Source organism: Nestor notabilis, unplaced genomic scaffold (genome assembly GCF_000696875.1).
Source record: "Nestor notabilis isolate BGI_N333 unplaced genomic scaffold, ASM69687v1 scaffold333, whole genome shotgun sequence".
Classification (NCBI taxonomy): domain Eukaryota; kingdom Metazoa; phylum Chordata; class Aves; order Psittaciformes; family Psittacidae; genus Nestor; species Nestor notabilis.
Genome location: NW_009920342.1, coordinates 12,231 through 35,339, shown reverse-complemented (window position 1 = coordinate 35,339; position 23,109 = coordinate 12,231). Strand labels below are relative to the sequence as shown.

General features: G+C 44.6%; 1 protein-coding gene across 1 annotated transcript in view; it reads right to left on the bottom strand.

The window, feature by feature from the left end:
* Nucleotides 1-5,707: 5,707 nt before the first annotated feature.
* PHLPP2 (PH domain and leucine rich repeat protein phosphatase 2) overlaps nt 5,708-23,109 on the bottom strand; it is a gene marked incomplete at its 5' end in the record, with an annotated part of 29,629 nt that continues 12,227 nt past the window's right edge. The window contains 13 exons of the mRNA XM_010010620.1: nt 5,708-6,838; nt 8,777-9,008; nt 9,143-9,331; nt 9,789-9,899; nt 10,280-10,410; nt 10,914-11,076; nt 12,035-12,235; nt 12,980-13,135; nt 15,149-15,244; nt 15,937-15,997; nt 17,126-17,328; nt 18,050-18,280; nt 20,555-20,701. Of these exons, the coding sequence (XP_010008922.1) occupies nt 5,708-6,838; nt 8,777-9,008; nt 9,143-9,331; nt 9,789-9,899; nt 10,280-10,410; nt 10,914-11,076; nt 12,035-12,235; nt 12,980-13,135; nt 15,149-15,244; nt 15,937-15,997; nt 17,126-17,328; nt 18,050-18,280; nt 20,555-20,701 (3,052 nt within the window). The remainder of the gene's footprint in view (nt 6,839-8,776; nt 9,009-9,142; nt 9,332-9,788; nt 9,900-10,279; nt 10,411-10,913; nt 11,077-12,034; nt 12,236-12,979; nt 13,136-15,148; nt 15,245-15,936; nt 15,998-17,125; nt 17,329-18,049; nt 18,281-20,554; nt 20,702-23,109) is intronic.

Sequence of the window (23,109 nt, the reverse complement as noted above, 5' to 3'; positions counted from 1 at the left end):
GCGTCCTGGATGTCATGGTCGCGATTGGCATGGTGCCTGCCCTGTACTACTACTTCCACTTTCTGCTGGAGGTGTATAATTCATCAGTGTGCCAAGAGAGAGAGCTGCTTTATCAAAGCAAAGGCTACCAAGGCTTTAGGTGCAGCCTGCACGCGGCAGAGGTCGCGGTTGGCCTGTGGGGCTGCGTGTCTGCCGTGGCATACCTGCTCAGCGCAGGCCTCGCAGCCAGGGCCTATGCAGCAGTACGAACACTGAAGCAGAAGCCAGTGCAATTAGAATGATCCCTCCACTCCGGCACTGGCCATGATTTTTGCCATCTTCGTTACAGAGGAAGGCAAAAGCCTCTTAGTGCTTTTCCTCACTTCTGAGCAGTACATCCTTAATGCTGCAGCAGAGCACACACTAAACATGGGAGAGTGAAGCAGTTCCTAACTTCAATGTGCATTACTGAGTTGTCAGTGGACACGAGGGTAGCCCCATAGTCTGTGCCCGGAGGCTGCCTCTTAGGAGTATGTGACCGTCCTGCAGTTAACCAGCAAGCTCTCTGCGCCACAGCAAGCCTTTCCCCAACCTCCACCAGGGCTTTGCTCTCTCCAGTGAGGTCTTGCTCCGAGTACTGCTGATACATCCTTTCTGTAGCTGAGACTCTTTACAAAGGGCACATGACAGTTCACTGAGAACAGAGGCCCAAGGTTGTGGCAGCTTGTTCCTGCTTTCCTGGAGGTCTGTTAGAACTAAGGGCTTCTTGAACATGGTGCGCATGGAGCCACGAGACAGTCCTGAAATAAACTTGCAACACTATCAGTACACAGCCTAAGGTGTGACTTGATGCCTTTCAGACTCCTGCAGAGGGCACAGTTATGTATAAAATGGTCCTTTATAGAACTTGTATCCAACAGTTTTGCTTAAAAAGATGCCCCAAGTTGGGATAATCATACAAAAGCTTTAAGAGCTTGAAGAGATGGTTTAAGATACAAGTATATTGTTTTCAAAATACATTATTAATGTACAAGTTGGGGAAATGAGATGCTGCTCTTGCATTATTTATAAAAAATAGGTCAAATTTTACTTTTTAAAAACTATTACAGGAAATTTAACAGGAAAAAGAATAGCACTAGATCCACAAAATTGTGCCTCGGAATGAAATGTCACTTCAGAGCAGTGCCCACCTTCTATGGATGTGATTGTCAATATGAAGGTGGATCCATCACTGGTCTCTCAGACCCATTCTGCCCACATTAAAAAAATCCTCAAAACCCAAACACCAAACTAAACATACCAGAAACATGCTTTGTCCTGGATGGAGCTCCAGTTTCATTGCCACCGGTGGCTAAACCCTCAAAATTACCAATTCCATGGAACACTGTTGGAATAGAAATACAAAAGTAGAACAAAGGCTAAATAGGAACATATCCGGTACTCTGGGGCCTGTTTGCTTTCTCCTCCCTTTTAGTAGTTAGATGCACTGCTGTGAGTGCTCTTTTAGTAGCCAGGTGTGCACATACATCCCTGCACTAGCGCAGGGATTTACATATGTGGACGGTCCACTGTGGTCCATGTTTCCTGCCTGCTGCAGCTCCTCCTGGAGCTCTACAGTCCCGTTTAGAGCAACAGGGCAGGATTCCTGGGGCAGGACACAGAATGGGTGTCACGAATTCCACCCTTGCAGCGTTCTGCCCAGTACCTTTGGTATGGAAGGCTGATGAGCAAAGTAGCACCAAAACTCAGAGGAGACCCTTCAGCACAGCTACTGCTCACCACGGCTGTGTGTGACTGGGGCATTGCACAGATTGTCTCCAGCGCAGTAACGGAATCAGAATATAGAGTTAGATGAAAGTAAAAAATCTTTTATTGCTAAGTCAGCTGAAAAGTTGATGCAAAAATATTCTTCCTTCCTGGACTGCTCTATACATCTGAATAAAGAATCAATGGAATAGTGTTTTGCAGCAGTCTTACATGATTTGCCCCTCCAGAGCAATACAAACACAGGCCGCAGTGCTGAAGGTACATTCACTGGACAATCTGCTCCCTTATACAATAAAAATGGGGATTATTATAGGTGCATGCTAGAGTGGGATACAGAAAATATTCTCCTTTTTAGAACAACAACAACAACAAAAGATTATAAACAGTGGGTGCGCTGCAATACTTCTTTAATATGCACTGGATCATGAGAGTCACGTTAAAAAAAAGTAACATTTTAAAATGTGAAAAAACAGGAAACAACCACATTGGAGCATTCAGACAGCAAGAGAACAGCAGACAATGACTGCACGAAACCAAAGAGGTGAACCTATGACTCGAAGGAGGCCTTTGGCAAGCGACAGGAAGCCATCCCAGCCGGAGCGCAGGGGCTCCGGAGGCCCCAGGGCTGCTGGCGTGGTTGCACGTCCTGTGCACTAGAAGGATTTGAGCTTCACAGCAGCCTGTCCCCAGGGAGGGGAAGGGGAAATACTTGTTCCTTCTTGGAACAGGGATTTACTCTCCCATCCACTTGAGGATTCTGATCAGGTCCCAGCAATCTGTGGCGCTGCTTCCACCAGGCCCATTCCTGGTGCCTGGAGCAACTTGGAGACTATCCCTTACCCGTAATCTTTTGGCCCCAACTATTTGTCACAATAAAACCTTTATAGGTTCCTTTTTTTGGAAGCCTTTCTGGACAGGGCAGGGCAGACAGGTCAGCGCCATCAAAGTACCTGTTCTCAGCGAGGGTGGTCATCCGCAGAGCCAGGACTACTGACAGGATGAACAAAGGAACTCGCAGCCAAACCCAACTGTGGCTGCATGAGCATGGCAGGTCTGCATTGATCAGCAGGGCCAAGAGAGCCTGATGACCCCAAGCCAAGAACCCCCTCCAACAGCAACTCTCTAACAAATGGGACATTCTTAGTGAAGTGTCTCCATGGACGTGATGTATCTGTGCAAGAACCACAACCAAAAAGCAGGAAAGAGATGGGAGAACAGGAAGAGAACTGGGAAAATACTTATCCCCTGCTATGAGTCCTTCATTAGACTTGCCCATTCATTCCTGTTCCACCTACAGCAGTGCTCCCAGGGAGCTTGAAATCTAAGGTGGCATTAATAAGTTTAGAAAGACAAAAGGAGGAGCTTGCTGCCATGGCGGAGGCAGGAGAACAAAAGGTGGTGGTGGAGGGAAGCAGTCAGGATGTGTTGCCCAGAACACGACAACCAGTTCACCTATCAGCTCAAGCAGAGAAGGCTCTGGACTCCACCTAGTGTAAGAAAACAAGCTATGTTCTGTCATGACTGTTCACATCCATGGGAAATAGGAGCTGGCTGTATTAAACTCCTTTTCTGCTTCAAAAGCAGAAACAGCACTGGAGAAAAAGGCTACACAGGAATTCCTTGCATTCCATTCTGCTACTACCGTGAAGAGGCACAGCTCAGAAATCTGTATGCTCCACTGCAGAGCTTTATGTTACATAGTTCTTCCCCACTGAGCTAGGTAGAGCCATTCGTGACTAACTCACTGTGGACACGCCAACTCTCCATGCAATGCTACTGGTTCACACTGGTAAGGAAACCCCAGATTTTCCACGTCACTGCAAGAAACAGAGACCTGATTTCCATTAACATCTGCCACTCTCCTAGTGCAAGATTTGTCCAGTCCTACTCAGAAAGAAGAGTGTATTTCTGCATCAGTCCTGTACTGAACACAGGCTGTTTTGCAGCCCCATCAAGTATCAGAAGGTACTGGGCTGAGCACAGACATTTGGTAAAATTATCACCAATGACAACTGAAAGTCAGTCACATACACTGGGCTGAGCCTTCTCTGTGCACTTACATGAAAAGAACATGAAAGAGGTTTGGGGTTTAGGTTTCCGATCCTTTCTGCTGTTGTTTCTCTGCTTAAGGGATCCAAATGCTGCTGTTTCTGAGATTCTAAGAATTAGCTTTTCTCTCATATCCAAATAAAACAGGCATTTAAAAAGCCAAAATCTGCGAGAGTTTAAACCTTGCAAAAAGTTGGGTTGTTTCATGATTACACTGTGACTAGCACAAGGTATATCCTAAAATGTTGCTCTCATGCATGGTAAAAATACATATTTTTTTTTTCTAGTGAGAAGAAATTCAAAGTGCTTTGACATCTCAGTAAAACTCCATTAGATTGTGTCAGTCTAATCCCCACAAGTAGTCTGCACAGTATTTCCTTCTGAGCAAGGCCTGAGTTTGATCAAAAAATACGCAACTCAAGCCCCTCAGAGCTCTTGAGAAGAAACTTTCAAGTTTTCTTCATAAATATAATTAATAAAGAAGACAAGGCACTAGCCCACGTTAGCCAGGATTACTGCACCGCTGGGTGACGGGGTAGCTGCTGTCCAGCTCTGCCAGGGGAGGAGGACAGATCTGGGTGCTCCAGGGGAAGGGGTGTGCACACAACCCTTACACAGGTGACAACGGAGGCCACCAACCCACAGCCTGTTCACTATTAGAGAGACTTTAAACATTAGAGATGTTTAAAACATCTTTTCTAGTGCTGATAAAGATGTTACTACGGTGAAAACTTCTATCTTTCCTTTTGCATTGAAAGCTAAGCAGAAATAAGCATTCTTTCAACTTGTCTGTGACCAAATAGGTCATGTACCATGAAACGCAGGTTGCTGTGGATTTGGGGTATGACTCCAATTTCAGAGGCAAAGAAAGATGCTGCAGCTGACAGTGCAGAAGTTTGTGTTGGTGAACAGAGCACTGATTGCTTTCCCAGCATAAGAAAGGCAGCCCCACTGCTCACTGGGTTTAGAGCAGCACACCACTGCTTACAACTGCATTTCCTCTTAGACACAGCACCACTGAAACAAGCACGAGCTCTTGCTGTCACCCCATGTTTTCTGGATAGGAAGCCTCTACTGGGAGGCATCCATGATGGCGGCGGCCAAGTAGCGAGGAGCACCAGCTCTGTGTGTTAATCAACCAGCCAAGAACCGATCTTCCTGTGCTCCCTGTGAGATGCACCAGCAGGCACCTGCTCAGCACTCAGCTCATCCTGCACAGCCCGATCCCACCATGACCCTCACACTACCCCGCACCAGTGTTCATCAGAACACTGGTACCCTGAGTCCTCCCTCCACTGCCCTAACTATGTCCACTGAGAAAAGCCCCTCCCCCAACTCCTGGGGACTGCTCTCTCCCCCGACCCTAAATAATAAAGTGCTGGGCTGAAGGGGAGCAGAGCAGCTTAAGTGCAATCAATAAAAGTGCTTGCAATTAATGTAGGAAACCATTCTTGGGTCAGCTTCATTGCAACTGGCTGTATTCTTTCAAGGAGTAATGAAGTCAGGTGCTGGAGGGGTGGGGAGCTGCATCAGAAATATTCACAGGACTCCAAACACTGAACATTGCCCCTCAGCAGCCTCCTCACCCCTCATGCCAGCCCCTAAGCTGAAGAGCTGGCAGAACCTCAGGGTTCAAGGAGTTATGGGCAGGTTTTGGAGCATCTGCCTTCGTTCTAGTGCCTGCAGGATTCCCAGGCGGTCCCTAGCACAGAGCTGCTGGTCAGAGTGCTCATAGAACAACTGGGATGCTACAGCGAAAACCGGACAGCCCGGACCTTAGCACGCTCCAGTTCTTCCATTAAGGAAGCAGCAGATGCCTGTACACCTTGCAGATCCCAGCTCCCCTTGGATGGCACGACAGCCCCTGTGGGACAGAACTTCCTGGGACAGTGTGGGAGCAGTACTTGTAGGGTTACAAAGCTGTGTCAAACTCCTCTGGCACAGTCACTACATGTTCCTCTTTCTGTTCCTGATCTGCCCCATTCCCCTGGTGCTGCTTCATTTGTTCCTTCACTTCCTCTTCCAGGTCAGGTGGCATCACAAATTGATCTTCTGGCTCCACCTGGGATGGAGCAGCAAAATAGCCTGTCTTCTTCTTGGGTGCCTCTGTGGCTACTTCGATGAGGTTGAGGCTCTCCTCCAAGGGCACTATGGAACCATTGGAAAGCTTCTTTCCATAGAGACAACACGTGGAAAGAGATTTTTGCAGTTCACACTTCTCCCTGACCCCTCTCTGTACAGTGTTTACACTGTTCTGTCTCCGAATGACGAGGACAAGCCCAGAGTCATCCTCTGGCCCTGGAGCAGAGGAGCTGTACTCTGCAGCAAGAGGTTCAAACTCCAGGCCCTTTCCTTTACAGCAGTGAATATCCACCTCTACCTCCACTTTACTGCCATTTGTCATCACACCTTCCACAGGCTGCTCATCATCACTATCCAGACCATTGTCAGACTGGTTGCTAGAGAAGGTGGCACTGGAAGGCTGGCGCTGGAAGATGCTTGAGGGGGGCACAGGATGCAGACTGCAACGTCGCTCTTGCCGTTGTAGCAAACCACTATCGAGACTAACAGCATTGTGTTCATCTGAAGCAGTAGAGCCCACCTCACTGCTAACCTCAGAAGCAGACAGTTCACTGCTGAACTCTGAAGCAATTCCACTGCTGGATGAAGGTGTTGCTGGCTTGGTGGTGGAAGTAAATCCCCCAGGACCTGGCAGCGTGAGGCCATGCATCTCACACGTGCAGCTGTCCTCACTGATGTTCAGACACACCACCATTGCACCTACATTGTCTTGGCAACCATAGCTTTGGGCTAAAGTGCAGAGTTTCTTCGCAGCGGCTAGTGGGTCGTGCAGGTGGCACACAGCCGAGATGGCCTCCGTGTACGAGAGGTGTTCCCAGAGAGCTTTGTTCCCTATCAGTAGCAGCTCATCTTGAACAGTCAGCGGAATGGAATTCACGTGTGGTTTGGGAAGGATCCAAGGATGCAAATACGTGCAGCCCAGCATCCGAGTACAGCAAGTCACACCATTGACCTTATTGTCCTGCAGACAAAAGGAACAGGGCAGTGGGTTAGATGTGCTACAGACCATGTGCGGAGCAGACTTTCTCCTGCCCTGTGTTGCAGCCTTGAGAAATGCCAGTACACAGCTACAGCATAGCAGAAACGGATCTAGGTCAAGGGACACAACACACACATTACTGTATGTGATCACCAGGTACAGTAATTGCCCATCACCCATGCTGGCAAAACCACATTTTTATCCTGAAAGACTTTTTGTCACATTCTGAAGAACCGCAGCAAACTCCTCTGAAGTGCACAGCTCTGGTCCCTGCAACACACTGATCAGAGAACCTCACCCAGGAGTCTTACTGAAACTTGTTTTTGCAGTGTGAGCAACATAGTGACTTTTTGCTTCCTTGTTGCAAGGCATGTTATCCAGACAGTAAATTATTTGTCTGTTTTCTGAACTATTTCCCTCTTGATTAACATATAACTGCATTCTGAAATGCAGACACTGCATCCTGAGGAAGAAAAGACAAAGTAGGAATCTTACACTACCGCTGTAACCTGGAGGTATTACCTCCTTCCTGCTCCTGCTAGGTAGTGCCCTGGCCAGGCTGGCACTAGTGTCGTGGACAGAAAACTGACCATAGCCCTCTGAGCCTGTTACAAGTCCGTGCATACAAAGTGCACAGCTTCCCAGTGGTTTGAATTTAATCTCTTTCGTAATTAATTTTTAGTGTTCTTAATTTCTGTATCCTCTTGGTGTTAAATGTTGAGGCTGCTACCAAGTATTAAAAACCAGCAGAGGACAGATGCAGGGAAGTCTCTTTAGAAAACTTCTATTTTTCATAATCCTTTTGTCAGTTTTTAAACCATTTAACGTACTACATTGATTCCAGTTATGTTTAGCCAGACTGCTATGGAACATTGCACCTTCCAGAGCTGTAACACATGAACAGATTACCCCAGCCAGAAACACTTTTATCACGCAACCTGTTTAAAAGACCCACCGAGCATGAAACTACTGTGACTGGCACTGATGTCTCACAGTTTCACCAATGACGTATTTTCCAGTTCTTTGGAACTTCCCTGTTATTCCCAATGAACTTGGAGGTCCCAGCTGGCTGGAAGTTAGCAAATGTGACACGCATCTACAAGAAGATCTGGAAGGAGAATCCAGGAACTACAGACCTATCAGCCTGACCCTGGCGCCAGGGAAAGTATGGAGCAGATCATCTTGAGTGCCATCAGGTGGCTTCTATGACAAAGCAACACAGTGCATGAGATAGAGGGTCTGGAGCACAAGTGCCATGAGAAGCAGGCGAGGGAATTGGGGGTGTTTAGCCTGAAGAAAAGGAGGCTGAGGGGAGAGGTTATTGCTCTCTACAACTACCTGCAAAGAGGTTGCAGTAAGGTCGGGTTGGTCTTTTCTCCCAAGTACTATGTGACAGGACAAGAGGAAACGGCCTCAAGCTGTGTCAGGGGCAGTTTAAACTGGCGATTAGGAACAACTTCTTCCCCAAAAGGGTTGCCAATCGTTGAAACAGGCTGCCCAGGGCAGTGGTGGAGTTGCCATCCCTGGAGGTGTTTAGAAGACATGTAGATGTGGTGCCTGGGGACATGATTTAGTGGTGGACTTGGGCAGTGCTGGGTTAACAGTTACAACTTAGAAGTCTTTTCCAACCTGAACTATTGTATTACAGGTCTTCCCTCCTTTAGCTCCACACCTGTTTTCTTTCCTCCTTCTCTCCCCAAGCCATCCTTGGTATCCTGTACCTGAAGTTCTCAGGCCATAGTAGGTGTTTTAAGTATATGCCATTCTGAACAGCTAATCACCAAGAGAAGCAGAGCAGGAAGCACCATAAAAAGCACTTGAACACCTTCATGCCATCCTCTCCCCTGCAGCAGAGCTCATATGTTTCTACCAAGCTTTTAAAGGAGGGTAGAAGCTGAACTGAAGAGGGTCCGAACCAACCTCTGTTATAATGGCTTTTTGCTCCTTGACTCGCTTGGCTTCTTCTGAACACTGTTCAAGGCTGAAGACTTTGGAGAGAGGCAGTGGTTTTCCACTTCGGCATAGAATGGCTTGGCACGTCCCCACATTGGCCACCGTCAGAGAAAAGTTGCTGGCTGGATCAGCCACATCATGACGAATATAACAAAGGACAGCAGAGGAACCCAGCTTCTGCCCAGCCATACCCAGCTTCCTGTTGGAGGAGAAGGTGTAGAAAGGCTCCAGACTCCAGTGACAGGCATTCTGGAGGGCTGCCTCACCCCACTTAACACATTAAGTGATACACCTATGCAGGTCCCACCAGGACCAGCTTGCTCACTGTCCTACCTGTGGGAGACCAAGAAGGTGTTGGACATGAACATGGTGTCTGACTGCTGTACCTCCTCCAGGAGCACGTCGGCCATGGTGCACTGCAGCAAGCGAGGCAGCTCCTCATTCTTGTCTCCATCAAACATGCCATACACAGCCTCCACCCCCTCTGCAAAGCTCCCCAGAGCCAGGGATGACACACACAGCCTGTTAGAAAAAGCACACAAGCAAAGTTAATATGTCTCAAAAGGTTATGTGGTCCCTAAACCCACAGCCATCAGGCATCCTGATGCGAGTGTTGTTCTTGGAGGGTAGCAAAGCCCTTGCCCCACATTCACTGCCCTGTGGGATGCAGAGCTGCATTTTGTTACTGGAACTCCCAAACCCTCTTTGCCGACACTCAGGAGACGGCTGTGGGCACAGCACCAAGAAAAAGAAAAAGCATCTCTGCCAGGGTGGTGAGCAAAGTCCCAGGGTAAGTGTAAAAACTGAGGGAAAGGACAGTGCTGGAGGCTTGAGTAACTAAGACTTAGCAGGAGATCTGGGGAGACAGAGGGATGCATGAGCTCCTAAGCAAAACAGGTCTGCCTGGGTGCTCAGAGTGCGTTCCACCCAGCATCCTCAGAAGACAAAGTGTCAGCATCCAGCAGGCCACAATACTCACTTATTTCTTTGGCCTGCCATCTCAGCTACTCCATGACTCCAGAAGGTAGAACTGAGTGCTGAGTCTGCTGTGAGGGAGGGCTTAGCATCAATCTTCAGAGTGGTAATGTGACTACAGAGAGAGAAGAACAGACGTCATTGTCTCCTAGATCCTGCTGAGCAGTTTGTGGCCAAAGGACCTTGTCCAATTTAGAGTCTTATACAGCAGCCTGTGGGAAGAACTGCACCACCAAGAGGAGTTTAAGGTCTTGGCCTTCTGGAGATGTCTAGCTGCATCTGCCAGAGACAGCTGAGAGAACCTCATATCACCTGAGAAATAGTTTGCTTGCTCTGATGACTTGGCCCCAGACTTTTCCCTTCCTACAAGACAGAAAACTCAGGGGACATTATAACATTAACTGCTGTGATATACTTTACTATCCCATTTCCCTCCTGGGAAGGGTTACTCTTCCCTGTGCAGGTCACTACTGTGTTGGCATCTCCATGGCTCACCTGAAGACATCCAGTGTCTTGTGTTCCAGCACCAGGTTTGTGTTTCCACTCAGGTCCAACTCTTGCAAGGCACCTGGCAGTGCCTCAGGGATCAGGATTTCAGTTAACTCGTTGCAGCTCAAGTCCACAAACTGCAGTATCAAAGAAAGCACAATATTCTCTGTTGTGTCATGTGATGAGTTACTCCAGTGCTCTTCCCAAACATCATACAACCCCACTGTTGACTGTATCCCACAAACTGGTCATTGAAAATGGATCTGATCTATCAGTAGAAGAACGATTTATAAGCAGCAAATACTTATAACTTAATACTTGTAATAGCAAGGACTCCAGTACCGAAAGAAAAGATCACACTAAAGGACTATACATACAGACCTGCCTAGCTATTTAATACTCCCTGTCTCAGGCAGTAAACCAGAAATACACTGAGTCAGAGACAAAGTGTAAAGATGAATGAGAAATGGGCTATGTTTGATCAACTCTAGAACAATAGATCTAGAATGCATACTCTGTGCCGCCGCCTTGGGTTGTTCAAGCAGAATGCTGGGATTTCCAGTTCCTCCACTAACAGTTACTCTTCATCCTCCAGCCCAAACTTTCCCCTGATACATCTTTACCTTCTCTATAAGAATACCTGAATACGGGGCAAATGCAGGATCTCTGGAAAGATGCTGATTTCATTAGAGTGTGCAATAAGTGTGTGAAGCAGCTTGCAGTTTGCCACTGTTGTGGGAATTGTTTTCAGTTTGTTACCACTCAGGTTCAGCTCTTCCAAGTGCTCCAGCTTACTAAGTTTGCTGAAGGGGAAATAAAAGAACACTACATCTTACATGCAAGAACTTGGTACATTCTGACCCTGCAGATAAGGTATCTAGAGACCCTTTATGAGCTACATTTCTAATTTATAGACAGGAGACCAAAAGTTAAGAGATGCTCCCATAAGAACTCAGGGTCCCCAAGCCTGGCTTTGATTTATGTAACAGATTCCTTCACTCCTGACTTGTAAAGCACTAAAGCAGAAGACTGTAGTAACTTAATTTTAAAACTGGCAAAAACCCCTAAACTGTGTCTGTACTTTGTAGGAATAAACAGATTTACATGAAAGTGATGAGTGTATTTATCATTATGCATAGCAGCTGAAGTTTTCTTAAACTCCACTTGGAAAATCATAAAATCCCAGGCTGGTTTCGGTTGGAAAGGACCTTAAAGCTCCTCCAGTTCCAAGCCCCTGCCACAGGCAGGGACACCTTCCACTAGAGCAGGTTGCTCCAAGCCCCTGTGTCCAACCTGGCCTTGAACACTGCCAGAGATGGGGCAGCCACAGCTTCTCTGGGCACCCTGTGCCAGCGCCTCAGCACTCTCGTTGTAAAATACTTCTTCTTTATGCCCAATCTAAATGTACCCTCCTTCAGTTTAGAACTGTTACCCTTTGTCCCGTCACTACAGGCCTTGGTAAAAAGTTTCTCTGTGCCTTTCTCGTGAGCCCCTTTTATAAACTGAAAGGCCCCAAGGTCTTCCCGAAGCCACCTCTTCTCCAGGCTGAACAACCCCAACTCTCCCAGGACAAGAACCACTGCAGCCAACATAACCCTGTGTTAATTCCCCTTAACATGCTATTCCTCAGTGCAGGTGTACGCAGGAATGGCAGGCTCTGTCATCAAGCCACAGATGCTTTGACCTCAATTCATACACAACTGCAGCAACACAGGCAACATCCTCCTGGTGAGCACCATCTCCTCCACCAGCCTCACCTACCTTGCAGGGAAAGTCTGTAGGTGGTTGTTTGCCAGATGCAGGATCCGTAGTCTCGGGTGTCCCACCAACACAGGGATGCACTGATCTGTGAGGTTATTATTGGTCAAGTAAAGCAACTGCAGCATGCTTAGACTCTCCTCCCCTGTACATGCAGATGGCAAGGACTCCAGGCTGTTTGCAGATGCATTCAGGTACCTGAGGCTAACCACAGCAAGGGCAAAAATCAGAGTCCACATCATATAAACCACTCCATTAACAGCAGGAAAAGAAGTTATACAAATGCCAGTGTGGATAGAACAACAGCCTTAGACAGGAGGCCAGACAACGCAGTGTAACATCCCTACTCACATTAAGATTTATGAGTCTACTAGTGACTTAGCAGATATATAGCAGTGCAGATGCGCACAGCATTTTACAGTAAAAGTGGGTACTGAAGAGTCTGTGGAGGGTGTGGGTAATACTGGTGAAAGCAGACTACGTAAACTCTTAGTCTTTAAAAGAAGGGTTGAGTCATGACTGAATAGTCAGTTATGAAGGGTTGTTCATTTGTAAGGGTGTCTCTCGCTGTTCTCCAATGACCTGATGTATTTTCTGCTGAAACATCTGAAAATCCATATGGCTTCTTTCCTTTGCACCCAAATTTACACACTACTTTTAAAGACAAAGCTCTTCAGGCAGTATCTTAGAAACAGCTGCACCTAAACCTACTTTTTCAGTTGACTGTTGGGTTAGGCAAGCCTAATTAAACCTGTAATTAAACCCCGATTCCCTTGAATCAGCTTGATGACTTCCCTTATGGCACCCGAATTACCACCTCATAAACTGCATGCCTCATTATCTCTTATGCAAATGGCACCTTGCAAGGAGAGACACACAGATGCCACTATCAGCCTTTATAGTACCAAAGGTTAATGCAGACAAAAGACACTTGCTACAGCCACTCACTTCAGAGCCTTGACAAAGAGTGTCTCTGGGAGTTTAGTCAACAGGTTGTGCTGAATGTCCAGCACTTCCAGTGGAATGTGTTCTACAAGAGGCGGAAGTCTCTGCAGCCGATTGTGCCCCACCATCAACTTCCGAAGGCTCAAGCTGCTGAGGATCCTAGAAAGACACAGGGTTTTTCTGTCAGCCTGGTTCACTCATTTGCACATCTGGAGTGGGAAAAGTTAGTATTTAATCTGTTATAATTTGACTGTACAGCAGAGAAAAATTAAAAATGACTGATTCATAAAATGTAAACGATGACAAAGCATAAGAACACACATGGTGGAAGGTGCCTCAAGTCACTCTGAATGACGGCAAGTGTATGTACATTTTCCTCTATGCTACTGCAGATTAGTAACTTGTGATATGACTGTGAGCATGTGACTAACATTCTCTCAGGCAAACAGAAAAAGAGAAGTCACAAAGGATGGATTTAAATGCCTGTTTTCACTTGTAAGCAGAAAGAAGCACTTCCCCTGTGCCAATTTAAATCCAGAGTTTTAAGCAGCTGCTTAGCATTCCTGTGCTACTTCTGGGGCTGCTGTCACATTCTCCAGAACTGCAGTGCTTATTGAAGGAAAAGGCCTCTGTCCCCATGAACTTCAGAGACTTGCTTACAGGAATTCTGAGAAAGGATATCTGAACACACCTGGGCATTGCCCAGAACCTGCCCATTTGCATGAGGTGGTAATTTGGGATTATATTCTGAGCACCCCCTATAGAACAGTTTTGCAGCATTAAATGTTAAAGCTTCATTAGTGCACTGCTCCATGCAGATCAATTAATTCAATTTCTTTCCGTATGCTGTCCTGGGTTCTCTAAGCTAATTATACTGGGGGGGGGGTGGGGAACCCAAGCCAAAAACCATTCAAATGCAGATACAACAATTTCCTCATTCAAGCTGATCCATCCAGAGCTGGTTGGGTATTCTCCACCCAAAACTGTCACCACTTTTTTACACCTAGTTGTCTCAAAAAAGAACTGCAACCAACAACATCACAGTGAACGATATCCCTGTGTGAGGCTCCTTAAGCTTTAGTCTGACGGATTTACCTGATCACTGGCTGGAAGTTAACGCTGGCGAAGTTCTAACTGTACACAAGACATACAGTGTTGATGACAAACACATACTGCAAGAGAGCCTGACTGGATGCAGTTAATTCCAGCACTTTGGAATCTTTAAAGATGCTTAAGTATCTTTTTAGAATATGTATTTCTGTGTCTGAATTCTGCAGGTTTTTTTAACATAATGTACTTAAAATTTGGTCTTTTTCATCCACTGTCTTGGCTAAACTTCTAATTTTTCATTACTGCATCCTTGTTACATCCTTTTCTTCCTTTTAATGTATGTAGTCTTGTCTCTGACAACCACTAGAATGTTACTGCTAAGATCATTTCCTGCACCTGATGCTTTAACTGCTTCAGCTTGCCCTCTAAATTTTTTCACTGTAATCCACCCTTCCACTCTATTTCAATATAGCTTACCCTAAAGACTGCGCCTCATTCATTACAATCACGCTCCACCAAACACACTTGTTAGACTAAGAACATTTGTTTTACCATGGGAAGGTATCCCTGGTACCCTGGAGAAGTCATTCAAAACATCTGCAAAACTACCTCAGTTCTTGGCTTCCCTTTACCACATTTTTGCAGAAACTGAAAGGGAAACAAGGAGAAAAGAGTTGGCTGATGATGTGTTTTGTAAGCTACCTCTGAGATCAGGTGTATCATATTTCTGCTATCTCCCTGTGAAAGGTAACAAATGAAATCTCTGTGGGGCAATGCAAGGCTTATTAGGGCCTCACCTATGACCTATGTTTACAGACATTATGATAATAAAAAAAAAAAAAAAAAAAAATCACAGCAGTGTGTTCTACTTCAAGTGCAAACAGCTGCAGTAGAAGCCAGAAGCATAGGATGAAATTACCTCACTATCATTCACAAAGCTGATTTGGAAGTCAGTTCTTTCTTATACTTGAATAGAGACTATTTTTAATGCTGCACAGAGAAAGTAATTGGATGATATCTTTGCACAACAAAGAATAAAGCAAATGGAACAGCACTACGTCTCTCTCCCCAGTCAGCTCACCATAGAAGAAAGCTCAGCTCTGTATAAGAAGGTTTGCTGACCTCGATGGAAGCTCCACAAGGAGGTTGTGGCTCACATCCAAAACTTCCAATTTCTTTGCTTCACAGGCCCAGTCTGGGACACACTGCAGTTGATTGCTGAGAAAAGCAAAGGGGAAAAGCTAGACACCAGCACGCCATATGGAACATACCCTGTTTGAATGCTGCATGACATCAGTGACAGCCATACCAAAAACAATAGGCAGAAAATGAACAATGGTATCCAAGCTAGTCATGTGGAATTTATCTCAGGGGTAGTTGTGTAACATCAGCTGAGCTGGTGCAGGATTGGTAGAAAGTCCTCACGAAAGGCCCTGATGATCAGGCTTTTGGTTTACAGTGGTGATATCAGCCAAACAGGCCACCCTATGTCATCCTGCTATTGTGCTTCAACCTATAACCTAAGGAAAAGGTGATCAGGTCTCAAAAAACTGCTCCAAGGGCAGGCATTGGCAATGAAGCCAACAGCAGAGATCACTGGCAGCTACTCTAAATGTTTGCTCCAAAGACTCCCACCATTCAGCCCAGTAAGCTGTTCAGTGGTCCCTGCTTGGCTTTTTGTGCTGATTACAGCCTACGGCTGAAGGACAGCCAGTCACCCACTCTAGGTTCAGAAGGGCTTCTGGTCTGGGTCATCATTCTTTAGTGCTGGGCTCTCCAATGAAGATGGAGTGCCTTCCCTCAATTGCTCTCAACTCTTCCAAACAATTAAAAGCTCCAGACAGTTTCTGCAGAAAACAGCAAAGGTGTCCAGATACATGCTTTATATTCTGTGGTGTACAGTCACTTACTGGGAGAGTTCTAGACAAGTCAGTTGACCAGGAACTGGATAAATATTGACAGCTGTCAGACCTGATGAAATAAAGCAAATAATTACAATTGCAGAGCTTCTGAGTGAAAGCAGCCCAGAGAAGCAGTGGACTACATAGCAAGTGAGACTCAGTAGAGACTCTGGGTCTCTGCTCATCCTTCCTAAGACAGAGTTCACACTTCATACATCTGCCATATGGCACAAGAGCTTCTCCCCATTCCATTTCTCCATCTGTCACATGGGGCACCAGAACAAGGGAGAACTCTGTTTTTTTTAAACTTGTGGATTCCCAAACAGATCTCACTGGAGAAGGAATTCCCTGGACAGTAGCTCACCACCACAACCGCCCCCTATTACAGAGTCTGTGCACACACAGGCATATGTGATACCTAGAAATTGACCTCACAAGGTCCATCACACATGGCCTCATTACTGTAACATCAGTGTAAGTACTTTGTTTGTGGGTAGAGGGCTGTCCTGGGTTCAGCTATAACAATCATTTTTCTCCTTCTCAGTAGCTGGTGCAGTGCTGTGTTTTTGACTTCAGCCAGAGAACAACGCTGATAACACACCAATGTTTTCATTGTTGTTAAGTAACGTTTACTCCGACCAAGGACTTTTCAGTCTCATGCTCTCCAGTGAGGAGGGTCACAAGAAGATGGGAGGAAGCAGAGACAGGACCCCTGACCCAAACTGGCCAAAGGGGTATTCCATACCACAGCACGTCATGCCCAGTATATAAACTGGGGGGAGTTACCTGGAAGGCCCAGATCACTGCTCAGGTTGGGCTGGGTATCAGAAAGCAGGTGGTGAGCAATTGCATTGTGCAGCATTTGTTTGTTTTCCTTTTCCCCTTTTAGTTTTACATTCTCTCCCCTTGTTATTTCCCTTATCATTATTATTATTATTGGTGGTAGTAGTAGTAGTAGTTTTGTATTGTACCTTAGTTACTGCACTGTTCTTATCTCAGCCCGTGAGAGTTACATTCTTTCCGTTCTCCTCCCCATCCCTCTGGGAGCTGGGGGAGGAAGAAGGGAGAGAGTGAGCGAGCGGCTGCGTGGTTCTGAGTTACCGACTGGGCTTAAACCACAACAAGGGCAAAGGGCTGTTTTCTTTTGTTCTCAGGGCTTGGAAGGAATAAAGTAAGTGAAGAAGGCAGAAAGACGTACAGTTGCTGTTGGCATAAAGGGCCCGAAGGGAGAAGCCACTCAGCGTCAACTCTTTCAGCTTATTCCGCTCGCAGTGCAGCTGCTCCAGGCTGCCCAAGGAGCTCAGGTCCAGATCTGTCATCTGATTGTCTCGTAAATCCATGTAAGTCACAGATTTGTTCCCCTCCAGAGCGTCAGCTGCCGCTCTCTTCAGGTTGTTCAGCCTAAACACTCAGAGATAAGAGTTACAAAGTCAGAAAACAGGACACTGAACACTGGATGTCAGGAAGAAGAGAGAAGACAGGAGAGGAAAGGAAGAGTTCTGGTGAAGGCTAATGCCAAAGACAAGCACAGACAAATGTGTGAGGAGCAATGATTTCAGGCAGTGAATACAAAGAAAAACACTTCCTTTGTCTGCAGTGCTATGTGAAACCATTTTACTTATTCCCCAGTGTTTAAGAGATTCTGAAAACCAATCTAGAAATGAGAAGCCAGGCCAAGAGACAGCTACTTTGCACTGACACAGGAAGCTAATGCAGAGACCAGGTAATAGACTGCCTCACCACAAACTTCTTTGTCCCTCTCTGAGAGCTCTGCAGTTGGCAGCCTCAAGAATCAGGATCTCATCTCAGGGCCGAGGGAAGGCAAAAAAGGGTCAGAGAGATCAAAGAACTGCAGCAGCTCATGGTAACAGCATTATCAAAAGAGGAAACAAAAGGGCTGAATTGCACTCAGTGGCTTCAGGCACTGGTCAGTTAACCTAGCTTCTCTAAGTGAATTCTGCACACCCTTAGAAACAGAACTCCCTAAAAGCTAAAGAATCAGTAAGAGAAAAACCCCTACAACTAGTTTATTACAAAATGTGCTAGAAGTAACAGAGCTCCTCTGCTACAAATGGAAAGTAGCAATCTGTTTTATAACCATATGCAGGTTTCAGCCCCTTACCTCAGGTCCACATTTTTGATGTGACTCATATGGTTCAGCACTGCCAGGTCCAGGGTCTCTAGCACATTCCCTGCCAGGGCCAGTTTGTCTACGAGGATGAGCTTCTCACAAATTGCTGGAAGTTCACAGAAGTTATTGAAGGAAAGTCCAAGACAGCTGAGCTGTTGCAGACTTCCCATTTCTTCTGGTAAGGATGTGAGGAAATTCCCATCAAGCCATAAGGTCTGGAGACTGCAGCAGTGAAAACGAGAAAGAAAATAATTCAGCAGAGAGAACTAAACATCACATTTAGCATTTTCAGTGAATTTTTCCGTATCGCTGGTGTTAGTGTAGCTATTTTTAAAAGGTACCTAACAGCTAATTTTATTCTTATACAGAAGAAGGTTACTGGAGTACTTTTATCATGCATATAATAAGCTTGGAACTGCATGTACACAATACCAAATAGTTCCTACATTATTTTGGAGGTAAATTTTCAAGTTAACGTAACCAAAACACAAACCAGTACTTACATAGTAAATGAAAGCTAATTTACTTAATCACTTGTTTTTCTACAAATGGCACAGTTCAATCACAATTACTGTCCCACTAACACACTGATAACAGGTTTTTACATTCTAATTGTCCTTTCAGACCTTCAGAAATGAATAGTGTAGCTCTCTGTTGCAAGAAGATTTGTTTTAAAGTTTACATGGCTTTTGAGACTCTAACTCACAAAATACAATTCCCTCATTATGATTATGTTCCAACAAAGTACTTTCTGAACAGTGCTTAGCAGTGGCAGAAATGCAATCTGGGACCATAAAAAGTTCTTACAGATGAAGGGGTCATACAAGATCACCAAATACATAACTAAGTTGTAAACCTCTGAAAACCATAAGCCTGCACATGGTTCTTCCCTCACAGCTCGCAGATAGCTAAAAGATTGCTCTGGAAATTACTTTTTTATATCCAGTGTAGATGCAGACACTCCTTTTGTAAAGATACAAGCTGGGGCAGAGCAGGCCACAAGGAATGAATAGCTCAATATCAGTATTTATCTAAACAAATGCAGTCTTGAATTTAAATTTACCTAAGCTGAAGCTTTTATGCATTCTGGGTAGCTACTGGGGAAAATGGACAATGTTTTTATTCCAGTAAACACTTTAAGACAAAATTTTCAGAAGGGATTGCTCAAGTATTTCCATGTTAAAACCCTCTTTCTAACACAAACCTCAACCAATTCTGTAGAAAGACATCAAAACATACTAGTACTGATAAAAGTCACTAGACCTCTCCAAGAAGTTACCAAAGAAAAATTTTATATAATAAATTAAAACTCTAATAGAAACTGCATCAGCACTGAAAACCTTAAGAGCAAATCATAAACAGAAATTCAGAAAGTCACACACCTCTGCAGCTCCAGAAAAAGGCACATTAACTTATTTGAGAAGCAAAACAGTTGTCTTCAGACAATATTTCACCCGGATCATGTTTCTTCATCTTTTCTACATCAGCAGCTGTAATGTTTTCGTAATAGTGATTAAGGAATTGCACCTGAGTGTCTTTGGTCTTATGAGGTACCCCTTATACTTGAAACTTGCATACAGTTAAGAAATCTGCAATCCCTTTTGTGTGTGACACTTATGAATACTGCAGCAATTTAACCAGCATGCTCCTGCTCATGTAAATAAGATTCACAGGCTAGGCCTCTGAAATTGAGAAGCATATGCATTCTTCCCTAGTTCTGCAAAGCCTCACTGATCTCCACAGATGTTTCACTGTACCCATCTGCAGTTGTGGAAATGCCCTGACAGCACGGTCTTTAGAAACTCCTAACTTTTTATGGAAACATAATATTTAACTGATAAGGCACCATCATAATAGTAGTTAAAAAAAAATTACAAGAGAATATAGGAAGAAAATGAGAAGACAGCAGACAAGGGAATGCAAGATAGCAGCAGATGAAAAGAGAACAAGACGTTTTCAAATTTACATAAAAATTGGATATAAACCCACAAGAAATCATACAAGTCACCCCAAAGTAAAAAAGCAAATAAACAAAACCCTGCAAAAAACAACTCAGCCTTCACATTTACTTCACTTCAGCAAGGTGGTGCCTGTGATTCAAGGCATTATAACTGACTGTTAAGTGTCTTCCTTGGCCACTCCAAAATAGGCAAAATCCATTAATCTATTAGAAAACTGATTTACACTAATATATTTTACATAGGTAGCAGAATAGGCAGGAAGTCACAAACGATGAATGCTAACTTGCTATACACCAGTGACTTTAAATGGCAACTGTACAAACATACTGTGGTATCTTCATTTTCAAGGAAAACCAAACCTTATTGGACATCTTGGTTCTTGACCTTCTGGTGGAGTCAAATCCATCACTCAGTCTTCATGGACAGAACAAGCTGCCCCAGCACTCATACTTTCTTAAGTAGTACCCTCTTCTCAGCTGTGCTCAGCTGAAGAACCAAGGATGTTTATGACCACAGATAAACAGAAAATACTCACTTCAACAGTTTGCCAATCTGGCTCGGCAAGGAACAAAGTCCATTACAGGAAATATTAAGCTCTGTCAGAGTAGAGATCTCGCACAATGACACAGGAAACTCTCCCAATCTATTATGAGACAGGTTGAGGCTCTTCAACTGAGAAAACCTATTGGCAAGAATACTAGTTAATTCACAACCTCCATGGTCTCAAAGCAAACCATATAAAACAAGTCTTGAAGAATTTTTAAGTCATACACTGGTGATACAGTCAGCTAACTCACTATGGGAGTTTCTGCATAAACTTTAAGTCATGGCATTAGTACCTCAGGGGTAATGCTACCATGGTTTTACAGGGGGAAAAAAAAAAGGGGAAGGGGGAACAAAGATAACCTTCTGAACCCTGACTCCTGACAGGCTTCCTCCTAGTGACTGTTACTAAGACTAAGAAGACTGAAAACATTCAGTTCAGAAATGTACCTTCAAAGAATTATTTAACAGACTACAATTGTGCATCTTGGGAAAACAGTAGCTGAAAACATTAACTGGAACTGTTCACAGAATTAAACAGAAGAGGGGAATATCCTTTTCGAGCCAGGCACAAGAGAAAGTCTAGTGGAGTTCAATAAGAGAAAACTACGAAAGCGCTCATCTTCAAGCTGTGAAGCCCCAAGACCTGCATCCATAGGTCTTTGGATGAGATTCCACATCTAAAGTGCCATTTACTCGCGAGTGCCATGCAAGTACTGACACAACCCCCACAGTCGCTACAGTCCCACTTGACTTTAACAGATGGTTGCCTGTTCCAGCTCCTTTTATCAATGTGCTAGGTCCAAATAGAAGAAATCAAGCATGGGCTGGGGTAATATGCAAGAGGTTCTTCTCAAAGAGTTCTCTTTCTACAGGAAACAAAAGTGTTCTTCCACAAGTAAGAACATCATCCCAAACTGGAACCATCAGAAACTAATTAGTGGGAAAATTATCATAATACTTTTATGAAACAACTGTGAATCTACCAGAGAAGAACTTCTTGGAAACATGTAGTTCATCGATCTCCTCCAACTACCATACTTTTTGTTACGCAATGGTAAGTATAGGTACCAAACCCAAGGTTAATCAGCTTGAGGGAGAATATTACTCCTTACTGGAGATGTCTTAAAGTAGAAGACTTGAAAGGTTTTGAAATCTTTTCTTCTTTATAGTGAGTCCTTTTTCAGATTCAGGATACTTGGAACAATTTGTGTGGGAACAATGCATTATATTTCTCTGTTTTGCTTTATAATCTTTGGGGGTGGTGGTAGTGGTGGTGTTTTTAAAAAGAACAAGCATATCTGAAACTTTAACACAGGTTGTTTGCTTTGACAAAGCACCCTGTCATTTAAATAAGGGCCAGGCATTATATATTTGCTGTGACCACAGACAGACTCTCTTGTAATGCAAGTGAAAGATGCTGTATTGGTAACACCCTTCCTAAACGGAACATACTGTAGGATGCAAACATCTAACAATGATACAAAAAAGTCAGGAGCTTGCACACAGAACTTCACTTTCAGTAATAGAAAAGGAGGAAACAATGAGGGCACACCTACAGATTTGAGCTTTCTCATTAACTGGTTCAACTTTAAGAGACTTAGGACAGATCACAGTTCTCAGGTTTTAAAATCAGAAAACATGTTAATGAAACTGCTTTTTCTGGAGTTCTATAATGGCATTTTGTATGGCACCTGTCCTTAATACCAAGCAGCTCTTTCTCTGTGCTTAGCAGAGTGTGGTGAAAATCTGCCCCAAGAGGCATGGCATTAAATGCAACAGCATAGCCAACTTTTAAAATTCATCCCTCTGGAACAATATCAAAGCAAACACAGAAGGAGCATTAAAGTTTCCAAAAGCAGGAGAGAACCTGGTACATGATACAGCTTCTTCGAAGACTCCTTGAGCAGACTGTCATATTCAATGTGGAGGATGATACTCAAGAGCCTTCTCAGTTCCCCTTGTGTTCCTTCTCCTTTGCCCCAATACTCTCAAGCACTAGGGATGTAGGAATGGAATGCAAACCCATCTCTCATTCAAGCCCTATACCTGAACCATGTATTAGAGGGAATAAGTATCCTGAAATAGTTATGGCTCAAGTTTTGGCCTGCACTCTCACAGGGCATTCTGAGATTAAGCAAAGAGGCGTGGAAACACAGCCACAAATCCTCAATGGGATGCCCACCCTCTGTTCAGCAGCCCAAACTGGTGCTGGCCTGAAACATTCCAAGTTTAATACAACATCCTGCTCTGCTGCCAAAGCATGCCAGTGCAACACTGCAGCAATTAGCTAGAATGGTAATAATAGGCACACACTATGTATACACATGTGCACACACACACACTTATCAATGAAGATCAAACTTGATAATGCTTTCCAGTAAAGGGAGATAGTTGAAAGGCAGTATCTTACATAAAAAATAAGCTAGAAGATGTAACAAAACAGGTGGGGTTATTTAACTTTCTTCTCTTAACAACTCCCTTTTAGTTAATTATTTTGTTCTATTATTACAGTTATAGCTAATTAGACTCCTAGAATGTCAAACA